This window comes from Kwoniella pini, chromosome 3, assembly GCF_000512605.2.
Source record: "Kwoniella pini CBS 10737 chromosome 3, complete sequence".
Lineage (NCBI taxonomy): Eukaryota > Fungi > Basidiomycota > Tremellomycetes > Tremellales > Cryptococcaceae > Kwoniella > Kwoniella pini.
Window position 1 is genome coordinate 1,551,375 of NC_091718.1, and position 11,390 is coordinate 1,562,764.

Genomic DNA, 11,390 nt, shown 5'->3' on the forward strand with positions numbered 1-11,390 from the left:
CTCAAGGCAGTGTTCCCAGTATCGTGTTAGTAGACATTTGAAGATATGAAGATCTGACAGGGTTTTGCAAGTCCTTCAAAGTTTTGGTGTTGTTACTTCCACGTGCAAAAAGAATATAGCTATTTGCTGTATGATGAAAGGTATATCAATACACCATGTCGAACTCCAGCTACTTTATGGTCACACGTCTCACAACATGATTGAATTGCTGCATATACTTCATACATAGATTTGTTCAATTCTCCTTATAAGCTGAGTCTCAGAATTCCTAATATTCGCTTGCCCTAGTCATACGACTCGTACCGACAAATCTTCAGTCTCTATCCGAATTTAGTGATTATTTATGGCTTAGCAGCATCCCAAACGTCATTCATTCTATATCTGAAGAATTTTTTACGTCCAGCTTCTGAGATTTGATCAATTTCATCTTGAGTTAAATTGATATTCTTTGTAATTGCTTCCAATTGAATTTTCTGCCTTTCTTCGTTAGTTGAAGTACTAATCAGGTTTCGGTATCAGTGACATTACGATCAACGATAAAAGTATAGGAAGATGGGGAAACATACGTTACTACAACTCCATCTGTAGTTTGTCGTGCCCAGTTAAGTAAGACTTGAGACTCTTCAATACCTTTTGATTTAGCAATGTTTGTCACTACCTCATCAACAGGTCCATTTTTGGCACCGGTCAAAGATGTTAATGGACCATAAGCTTCAACGTGTATATTGTGTTTCTTTTGAATAGCTAAAAGTCGTTGTACGTTAGGTGCATGAAAATTGTATGGATGGTATTCGATCTGAAATTTCAAAAAATTCATATTGTCAACGTTTCATTTAGGGTCAATATATTCTTCGTCTGTTGAGCCTAGAGAAAGGTAAGATTGGAATTTGAATTTACCTGATTGACACTTGGAGGTATTTTCCATGTCTTCTCAATTTCTAATATATCTTCTTCACGGAAATTACTGACTCCTATAGATCTCGCTAAACCTTCTTCTTTCAGTTCCTCCATCACCTTCCAAGCTTCAGACAAAGAAAGTGGCTTAGTGAGCTATTCATAGTTGAGATGAGCTTTCTAAACTCTCTACCTCTGAACAGTGAGACTTACAAGAGGTGAGTGCAATAAATCTAGGAAGACATGCTTTGAGTCAGTAATTTAGCTGAGATTATGCATTTTGGGATAAATACTTACAGAGATCCACATAATCAGTCTTCATCTGTATATAATGGGTCATTGTTAGCTTACACATAATTCGCCCGATTACCGCCAGCAAGAGTCCACTCTCATAAATCCACTCACATCCTTGAGAAGACCCTCTAAGATCTTTCTCGGGTGACTTTCGGTACCGGTCTTACCGACTGTAGTGGTCAATCAATTATAAAGTCAGTTTACCATTTACTCTACTTTGATAAGTTTTTTATGATCCGAATGACAGTTTTCCTGCCGAATGGCACTTAGGAAGTCAAGGATATGGATAAGGAGAATATTTACCTTTCTGCACAACATAGACGTCTTCTCGCTTTCCACCAAATTTTTCAAAACCATCACCAAAACTCTTACTATTACCATACATTTGAGCACAATCAATGTAATTATATCCGGTTTTCAAAGCTGATACGACATGTTGAGCACATTCAATACCGTAATTTGCGGTACCTATTATGGAGATATAGGGCCGGTCAGCGCTATCATGCAGCCGAATTTCAAACAGAGATCGACAAGAGGAGTATAACGTTCGAAATCATTACCTACCTAGACCATAACCGATCCTTGGGATTTTAGTACCGTCGTTCAACGTTAAAGTGGGAATTCGAGCTGGCATACTGCTGAGGGTTCTCTATTCGGTAAGAACGATATTATCGATTCTGGAAAGCGTCAGCTAGTGTGATAGGATGAGGATGATGATATGAGAGAAAAAGAAGAAGGATACACGAAGAACCATGACGAGGATTCACAAATTGATGGTGTGTGTATCAGCAAATCGTAGATCGCGGTAGGTGAATGTTCGGACTATTCCGAAGTGCAATCAGTTCCGAGAACCCGAATTAGCAATGGAGCGTGATTTATTCTCGGCTAATCTTGAAAAATCAATCGTTTCTCCGACTATAATGAAATCTCTGATTCGAACAAGTATCCATAAGGGATCCAATGTCTAGACATGTCTCATTCGCCTGCAGCGCTCGAAATAGAGCAGGAGGAAACGAACCAAGCATGTATAAGCACAGAGCATTCACCACAAATTGATTCTGCAAATGACAATCGTCATGAGGATCCACAGGACATACCAGCCAAGGTGGTCATTGAACCGCCTTATTCATCCTTCAGTCTGTACCAGAAATACTTTATCATCACTCTAGCCTCTATATCAGCTACTTTCAGTGGATTTGCTTCCAATATATATTTCCCTGCTATACCAATTATAGCTAAATCTTTGGGAACAACAGAATCGAACATCAATCTGACTGTCACGAGCTATATGATTTTTCAAGCTATATCACCAACTTTTTGGGGGTGAGTGCTCATGACTCCCATATCTCTTTTAATTTACGCTGATAATCGATTGAAGGGCAATATCAGATGTTTATGGACGAAGATTGACACTACTATGCACTTTTCTCGTTTTCCTCTCTGCCTGTATAGGTCTAGCTTTATCCAACCACTTTTATCAATTAATCATACTCCGATGTCTGCAAAGTACGGGAAGTGCAAGCACAATAGCAATTGGAGCTGGTATAATAGGTGATATCACAACAAGAGAGGAAAGAGGAGGGTATATGGGGGTATTTCAGACTGGATTATTGGCTCCCCTTGGTAAGTCTCGGATCTCGACTTTCTATTGCCTGTAACTTTGCTGTTTCAGTCCAGCAAGTCACTACTGGCTTCTTCCGTTTCGAATACTACTCGACTTCCTAGCCCTGGTGTATGGGGTGTTCCGCTTTTAGTCCTCGCCCATTCATATTTCATCGCTTCTTGACTCCCTCCTGATAGTGACGCAAGCTGATCCTGCCGTCCTTCAGCCATTGGACCAATACTAGGTGGAGTGTTCGCGGACACCTTAGGTTGGCGATCAATATTTTGGTTTCTTACGATATATTCAGGTGTTTACCTTATTGTCCTAACATTGTTCTTACCTGAAACATTACGCTCGGTAGTGGGGAACGGTACACTAGTACCGTACAAACAAGCCAAAGCACCCTTCGAAAAATTCGTAGCAAATAGAGAGGCTGAACAATCAGAATCGAATTTAGGAAATAGTAAGAAACTGAAAATCGATTTCATCGCACCAATACGTATCCTATTCGAAAAAGAAGTATTCTTTGTATTAGCGTTCCTTTCAATTCATTACGCTACTTGGCAAATGACTTTAACGATACAACCAAGTTTATTCTCAAAAATATATAAACTTGGAGAAATCAATTTAGGTTTAACTTTTCTTGCTAATGGTTTAGGATGTATGATTGGAACTTTAACTACAGGAAAATATATTTTAGATAAAGATTATAAAAAATATAAAAAACAATATGAGGAATCAATAAAATCAAAAGGAGAAATGGATTTTCCAATTGAAAAAATTAGAATGAAAACTTTATGGATTTGGTCATCAATTGAATTTATTAGTGTTTTAATTTTTGGATGGACAATAGATAAAAATCAACATATTTCAATTCCTATAATATTTAGTTTTTTTTTAGCTTGGTCAGCAATGTCAATTCAAAGTATAATTAATACTTTTTTAGTTGATATTTTTCCTAAACAATCTGCTTCTGCTACTGCTGCTTTAAATTTAGCTAGATGTTTAGTAGGTGCTCTTGCTACGGGGACTATCAATCCTTTAATAAATAGTATAGGAATAGGATGGAGTTTTACACTTTGGACAGGATTTATGATTATCTCTCTCGGTTTTGTAGGTGTACAATTTAGATATGGGGCAGAATGGAGAAAGAAGCGAGAACAGAAGGAGAGAAGCAAGCTGAATGGTTCTTCCTGAATGAATTATCAATTTGTCATAGCATTCGCATTCGCATTGGCATTCGCGTATGCTGAATTGTCTTTCCTCTAATGATGATCAAAGATCAGCGAGCCAACGATGACTGAAATTGTATCTTTTACCTGTAAATATACCTTCGTGAACAAAGGCTAGCATAGCATGAAGTGCCACATTTCACTGATTTCGTCATCGGCTAAAAGAGCAATCGAGCAAAAAGCTATTTAAAGAAACCATAAGAATTACTAAAAGGGGTAGGATACCAATTCCAATTGTTATGGTAAGATGCAGATAACGGCATATTAAGGGTAATACTCTATTTTCAGCATGTGTAAGTTCAAGGATTTGGAAATGGCAAGGGGCGATTTGTAACTTAAGGAACCCAATGCGTCAAAAACGGAAGCTTCCTCTTATTTTTCTTACCAAAAACGCAATGGAAAGGGAGAGACATGGGGAACCCCCGTAATTTCACGTTATAACGTTATATCAACTACCATTTGCAATCAAAAACAACTAATTCCGTTTCTGCCTTTCCGCTGGTTTTTAATGGGATGGGAATCCAAAGCATCACGACCGTATAAACGTGCCCCCCTTCCATATTACATATTTGGTAAAGATTTGATATGTAAAACAAAACCCTTTACTTTGAACTTGAACTCGACGTCACTTATTTAGGCTCCGTCTTTTTGCATAACGGCAAAATGATCAACTGGGTTAAGGTGATAGGGTTTTTATTTGGTTTTTTTTTTCTATATTTACACTCACCATAGTCTTACCTTACGATCTAGAAGCGAAAATACAAATTCTAACGTATATGCAGATCGCCCTGTTTTTAGAGTTAATCCTTTGTACAGCAAGGCATATGGCATTTAGTATGAAAATTCCTTCTACAGAACATATATGTATTGGTACTTCATCCATACAGGTAGACGCGATGCATGCATACATATCTGAGATATCATGGTGAACGCAATACTCGATAATAAACATATACCGAATCAACAAACGGATATTTGAAGTGGTGAAGTGCCCATTAAAAATACAACATAAACGGTTCAGGATAATAATAACTATTTTCTCCCTTTGATTGCCATGTTTAAACTTGTTCATAATTCATATTCATCATTTGTGAACAAATACCATCATTACTTTTACACACTTCACATTCAAGGTACACTACTATATCGTTAAGAAACTAAAGGTTAGACAGGACTACGGAAAATATAGGGAGAGTAGGCCAGAAGACCAAAATAGATCATTTTAATACTCGGTTTAATTGTCTTAAATTGGATATTCTATAAATATACACTTTTCACTCACCACAGAATTAAACCCCATCAATTAAGATTCATAATAAGACATCATTACCAAACACAGCAGATTTATTTTTCAATCTTATAAGGAAAATCGTATCTTTTTCAATACAATTCTAAAAATAATATTAAGGAAGACTTTCATAACTTGACATCCGTTTTTCTCATTTCTTCATCGCTTTTACCCGTCATTCATTCGATATCATCGTGTCCAACAATCGACCCTTCGTCGCCTGTCAGCAAGTTGAATTATGCTTAGAAATTGAATCAATCTACATGCGCTGAACAACGAGGACATGCATATAAGCACGGAAAGGGATTGGGGGAGAGAGGGTATAGGGACCGATCGTCCCACTTCAAGCGATACTATGGGAATCAGGCTGGATGACATTGAATCCGGACCTTCTTCTCACCCTTCATTCCCCCCTCTCTCTTCATACGGTTCTTTAATAGATGACGAGCTTCAGGAGATAACGTGTCAATGCGAAATATGCAAACAACAATCAACATTTCAACCCCGCCGACGTCGAAATGCAACACGTCAATATAGGATGAACACAGCAAATCTCCTTTCTTTACCAGCATTTTTAATACCTTTTTTACCATCCACATCAGCCGCACCTCCTCCTACGCGAAGCCGCCGCTTTCCAAGATCGCCTCTGCCGAAACCCACACCCATTGAGTCGTATTCACCTATAGTTCCTCGAGATAATGTGGAAGCGGATCCAACATCGACATTTACGATCAAGGATCATCGGAATGTAAAATATCTCACATCGGTGGTCACTCCCTCTGTTCTTCCGACTAACAATGTATATGTAGATGAGACTGTGTTACCTTATCTATTGAGCAGACATGAAGATGGATCTTGGACTAGAGCTGAAGGTGGCTGGAGTCTTTATGGACGGCAGGTGGCTACCCCTACAACTAGTCCTATCTTAGCGGATGATGGAGGATCAGCAGATGCGGCCGAGTCTTCAGTCAATGCTGGCTCTTATGCTGTGGAATCAGTTTTACCCAACGGATGGGGAGTATCATCAAATCGAACTAGTATTTACAAGGTACCGTTGATATCTATCGCGAGTGTAATACTATCAACTGGAATAGTAGCTTTGATTATATTGTAAGTTCTTCTCATTCGTGAATGCTTATTCGGGCAAGTCTAACAAACATGGCATATACTCCTTAGCATCGTACTCAGCCGTCGTAAAGAACATCGTAAGCGAAAAAGAGCAAAAGAACGAATAAGACGTAAAGCGTTAGCTGCAGCTGGAATCAAGGAAGAAGACCTCAATTCATCAGCCAAAGAAGCCATGTTCAAGGAGAAATTGAATGAGTTAGAGGCTCAACATTCAGCAAAGAAGAAGAAGAAGAGCGGTCAAATCGGAGTTGCAAAGTCGAAAGTTCGTGTGTGGAACCAGCGAATAGGTATGAGGCGGCGCAAGAAGGCTGCTCGTGATGAGAATATTGACGATGGGGAACATGAAGGCGAGGTACGAATTAGTGCGGAGACTGAAAGGGAGGAAAGAAATGAGAATGAGGAAGATAAACCCGTTGAAGATGTTGATAATCAATCACCTTCGCCTATACCAAGTCTAGACGAGCATGATGATCAAGCGGCTACGAGTAGATCCTCATCAGATATTACCAGAAGATCCTCACCAGGAGATGACGGTCAATCGGCTACGTCAACCTCGCAAATCGATAATGACCTTCATGCTCAGATTGGCGGTTCCGCCAATGAGGCACAGCAGAGCATCGTACCACATTTCCCACCTGCTTATCGACCTGCCTCAGTCCGATCTTTACCTCGTCATACCCCTTCATCTTCCTCATCAGCTGGACCATCCCATCCTCAAACTACCTCATCTACCGATATCTATCCTACTATTGTCTCAGGAACAGAAAAGACACAAGCCCCAGGATATTACCCTGCTCCAGCCACTGAAGATGGTGAGATTGCATTAGCTATAGCCTCCAGGTCAGAAGGGAAATCAAGGATGATTGAACCTCCGACCACTGAGGAAGAAGATGAAGATAGTGAAGAAAGTGCTAGAATCAGACACATAGCTACGGATGATAAGCGAGTATTAGAAAGAATGAGATTAGGTGCTTCTGCCCCTCCTGTCAATCGCGAATCATCTGGAGATGGAGAGGCCGTTGATGGTGCTGCGGACGGCCCTTCTGCGCCTGCTGTTAAGGTAGACCAAGATGGATTCGAAGAAGTGGATGAAACTCAATTGCAAGTTTCGTCCGAACCCCCTTATGAGATCACATCCTTCACTGGAACAGGTGATTTACCTGAACCACCTAGACTAAATTCTAGATTATCGTCGAGATTGAATGGTATATCCTCATCGCTTCCCCTGGATACTAGTCATTTACTCCCTTCCGCTCCGCCAACTACACAAGCCCTCGATTTGTCTTTAGATATACCATCTGCGCCCCCGATGTTAGATGAAGGGGAAGAAGCAGATATTCCATCGGCTCCGATGTTCGAGCTAGGCGAAGATTCTTTAAATGAGGATTCAGGCGAGACGACTTCCAGCACTGACCAATCTACTTTACCGAGCTCCAATGAATTTACAGATGAGGTTAGACCACACGAGGGAGAGTTACTTGGACTGGATCATACTGCTACCCTAGATCAAGAGCAAGAGCAAGAGCAAGAGGTAGAAAATAGTTCAGCAGAACGAAGAGATTCAGAATTGGACAATTCAACCTTTTCAAATGCTCTACCTGTTCGCTCAGGTTCAGGATCGAATCCATTGTTCTTACCAAGGTATGAGCCGTAGTTTGGGATTTAGCATCATTGGCAGATTGTCACACCGATTCACACCGATACAATCTAGCTTTAATATTGATTTTTGATTTGGCTTTTTATGTCTGATGTATCGGTTAAATGGATCAGGGATAAATCACTGCATAAATAGCTTACAAGTTGTAGTATTACGATATTTGTACTTGTACTTGTACTTTGCACTTTGTACTGTGTACTTTGTTGATGAAATACTTTCAAGTATATGACATATATGAAATGTATCAATGTTAGCATACAGGATCTTTGAGCTGTATGTTTATGTGCCTGAAATAGTAAAGAAGCAAAAGACATACGCGTAAATTAGATGATACACTCAACTTTACATTATTACCCATCCATCAATATCAATCAATTTCATTCCCATCAATTTCGCATTCACTTTGTAATAATGATCGGCTATTATTGATGATCAAACACGCTGAAATCTGACGCTTAAACCGCTTGGACACACTCCTATAAATGATTGAGACTTGATCAAAATGGAGTCTTTCTTAGGTTCATCTTCTCAAAACTCTCGAACGGGTTCAGGTGGAAGTACTACCTCTTTCTTTGGTATGGACCCTTCAAAAAGTAGAGTAGCAAGTAGTGTACCCAAAGCACATTCAAAAAGAGTCACTACTGTTAGCACAAGCTCAAAACCGATAATGAAGAAAGAGTTTCCTAAAGTATCTTCGAGTGGGAATGGAATTGGAACAAAGGGAGAAAGTAACATTAATAATAAAACCAGTAGTAGTGGTGGAAAATCTCTAGGAAAAACAAACTCATCTTCAGATGATGCAACTGCTCTTTTTCGAGATTTAGATTCTCGTAGAAAAGATTTTGATAGAAGAACTGATAATATAGAATTTCGTATAGAACAGAAGAAAAACATTAAATCTCAAGATAAAGATGATATTGGAAATTTACGTGAGGTAACGAAGAAGATCTTTGCAAGGAAAAATGAATATGACCGCGATAGAGATGATAACGATACACCTAGAGTTTCAAAAAGCAAAAATAAATCCAGTCAAATATCCTCCTCCCAAATTTCATCTTCATCTCGCTCTAAATATCAACCTAAAGGAACGCGAATTGTACCACTTTCAGAATCTTTACAAAGTAATTCTGATTCAGAAGATGAGATGACATTAGGTTCAACTCCACCTGAAAACATGACTGAAGGATATAAAGAAGATAGATCAAGGAGTAATTCACCTACTAAACCTCCTAAATCTAGTCATGCAAGTTCTGGAAAGATGTTTAAAAAGAAAAAGGAGATTCCCTTATCAAAGTTAGACGATGTGAATCGAAATTTACCTACACTTAAATCCAAATGTAGATTAGAAGGACATGAATCGAGAGGTAAAAAGAGGTCAAGTGAACTTGAAGATGAAGTTGAGAAGAGTAAATCAAAGATTAAGGGGAAAGGATCAACGAGAAGAAGAATTGAAAGCTTTGAATCGTCAAACGAAGATGAAAATGGTCGAACTCCAAACGCTAATAGAATCAATAAATATAATAAAAGAGCTTCATTTTCAACTTCGCCAGTCAAAGATTCATCATTCCTGAAAATTGTGGAAGATCAAGAGCACGTGAAAATGTTAAATCAGCAAAGTTCACAAATACAGATTGAAAGTAATAGAAATGCTAATGCGTTTTGGGAAGATTTGGTGAAAATATCTAGTGAAGCTCATTTAGAAGAGGATGAGACCGAGGACCAGTGAGTGTTTTGTAGTATGGTCGAATATCATTGATTTGCGTTGCCAGTATCGACGTTTCGAAAATTATGGATGAAGCGCTTGAGGATGATCAAGCTTTAAGCGAAGAAGATAAAGCCTACCTTGGTGAGAAAACGAACCTAAGACTGTGTATAACAAGATACTGATACAGTTCCATTTTGAATATCTTGCAGCCCGATTCAAAAGCGAGACCGACTTGTGTCCTGTAAGTTTTGTTTCAGTGCCAATTCGTCACCCCTTCTGTTGTTCTGACAATTGGATAATCAGTATTGCTCGGCACAAATGCCTGTCAAACCGTCAGCGAATTTGCTGCGACACAAAGTCAAACTTGAAGCAGTCTCCGTTCCAGAACCAACCACCTCGAACCCCAGTGCAAGAAAATTGGGCTGGCAACAGCATATCGACTTCTGTCAATTGCATCACGCAGAAACGGCTATCATACCTCTGGGTATCCGATCGGGGTATCCTGAAATCATTGAATTTGGCGTTCTAGAGCAAAAATTAGAAACCGGTTGGATCAGAGATGAGTTAGATGAGATTGTTCGACATCCTGAGAAATCAGCAGTATTTAGGGATGTGCAAACACAGATTGAGCAGATTGGGAAGATCACTTGGGGTGGGATCAAATGGCAATCCAAGCCTGAGAATCTCGAAGCTGTCAAACCAGGATAGTGAGTGTCAATATACTGAGAAAATACTCAGTCCGTCGAGCTGATCACGAAATCTGATGATAGCTTTGGCGAGTTGGGAAGAACAATACTAATCAATCACTTCATGTCATTACGCAAATGGGGGTATTATCCTTCATTGAAATCATCAGATCCTCATCACCCGCCGTCGTTGACCCCGTTGAGCTGGACCGAGTTTCTGAGTCATGTACTCATTCCCGAGGCTTCCATCCTGTTGATTATGTCAAATAAGGGTGCTACCACATTCACAGAAAAAGCGTATGGAGAGGCGAAAAAAATAAGGAAAGAAAGTGTGACTTATGGAAATTGGAAATTCAGGGAAGACGATGAAGATTCACAAGAGATTTTGGCCACTTTGCATGAAAATAAGGAAGCAAAGAAGGAAAGATTGAAACGATATAGAAGAGAGAAGACAGCCCTGAAAATCACTTCGAGCATCGAGATTAGTAGTCAGACTGACACAGACGAAATCAAGGAAGAGAGCTTGGGAGGATCCAGCGTGATTGAGGTGCAAACTCCGAAACCAAGACTGAACAGCAAGGTGAATGAGGAAGGAGATTCTGCGTTAGAAGTGAAATCGTTTATGGGTCCTACAGACGATCGATTCTTTGACTCCATCAAGAAGGATATTAATAATTTGGCGAATCTCAACAATACGAAGGATTACGAGGATACCGACGTAGAATCAGATAAAGAAAATCAAATTCATCAGCCTGGTCCCTCACAGGCTAGTACACAGTACTCTTATGATGGATTGAATGATGACCTACTGCTGGAAGCAGCAGACGGTTACTAAATCAGTGTCAGCGAGTTTTGTGTGGTTGAATTATTCATCGGTGTCATTTATGGTTGTATATCAATTTA

The 11,390-nt window shown here is 39.5% G+C and overlaps 4 protein-coding genes across 4 annotated transcripts; 3 read left to right on the forward strand and 1 right to left on the reverse strand.

The window, feature by feature from the left end:
- Positions 1–341: 341 nt before the first annotated feature.
- I206_102769 (uncharacterized protein) lies at positions 342–1,822 on the reverse strand (the record flags this gene model as incomplete). Its single annotated transcript, XM_019154875.1, has 8 exons — positions 342–498; positions 567–796; positions 898–1,050; positions 1,108–1,127; positions 1,192–1,216; positions 1,300–1,358; positions 1,492–1,656; positions 1,753–1,822. The coding sequence occupies 8 exons, from the start codon at positions 1,820–1,822 to the stop codon at positions 342–344; spliced, it is 879 nt and encodes a 292-aa protein (XP_019012278.1).
- A 336-nt stretch (positions 1,823–2,158) lies between these two features.
- Positions 2,159–3,988, forward strand: I206_102770 (uncharacterized protein; the record flags this gene model as incomplete). The annotated part of the gene is made up of 3 exons (XM_019154876.1): positions 2,159–2,511; positions 2,567–2,811; positions 3,018–3,988. The coding sequence occupies 3 exons, from the start codon at positions 2,159–2,161 to the stop codon at positions 3,986–3,988; spliced, it is 1,569 nt and encodes a 522-aa protein (XP_019012279.1).
- Positions 3,989–5,594: 1,606 nt separating this feature from the next.
- Positions 5,595–8,093, forward strand: I206_102771 (uncharacterized protein; the record flags this gene model as incomplete). Its single annotated transcript, XM_019154877.2, has 2 exons — positions 5,595–6,421; positions 6,488–8,093. 2 exons carry the CDS (start codon positions 5,595–5,597, stop codon positions 8,091–8,093), a joined length of 2,433 nt encoding a protein of 810 aa, XP_019012280.2.
- A 505-nt stretch (positions 8,094–8,598) lies between these two features.
- Positions 8,599–11,322, forward strand: I206_102772 (uncharacterized protein; the record flags this gene model as incomplete). The annotated part of the gene is made up of 5 exons (XM_019154878.1): positions 8,599–9,818; positions 9,866–9,942; positions 10,011–10,042; positions 10,105–10,508; positions 10,572–11,322. 5 exons carry the CDS (start codon positions 8,599–8,601, stop codon positions 11,320–11,322), a joined length of 2,484 nt encoding a protein of 827 aa, XP_019012281.1.
- Between the last annotated feature and the right edge of the window lie 68 nt (positions 11,323–11,390).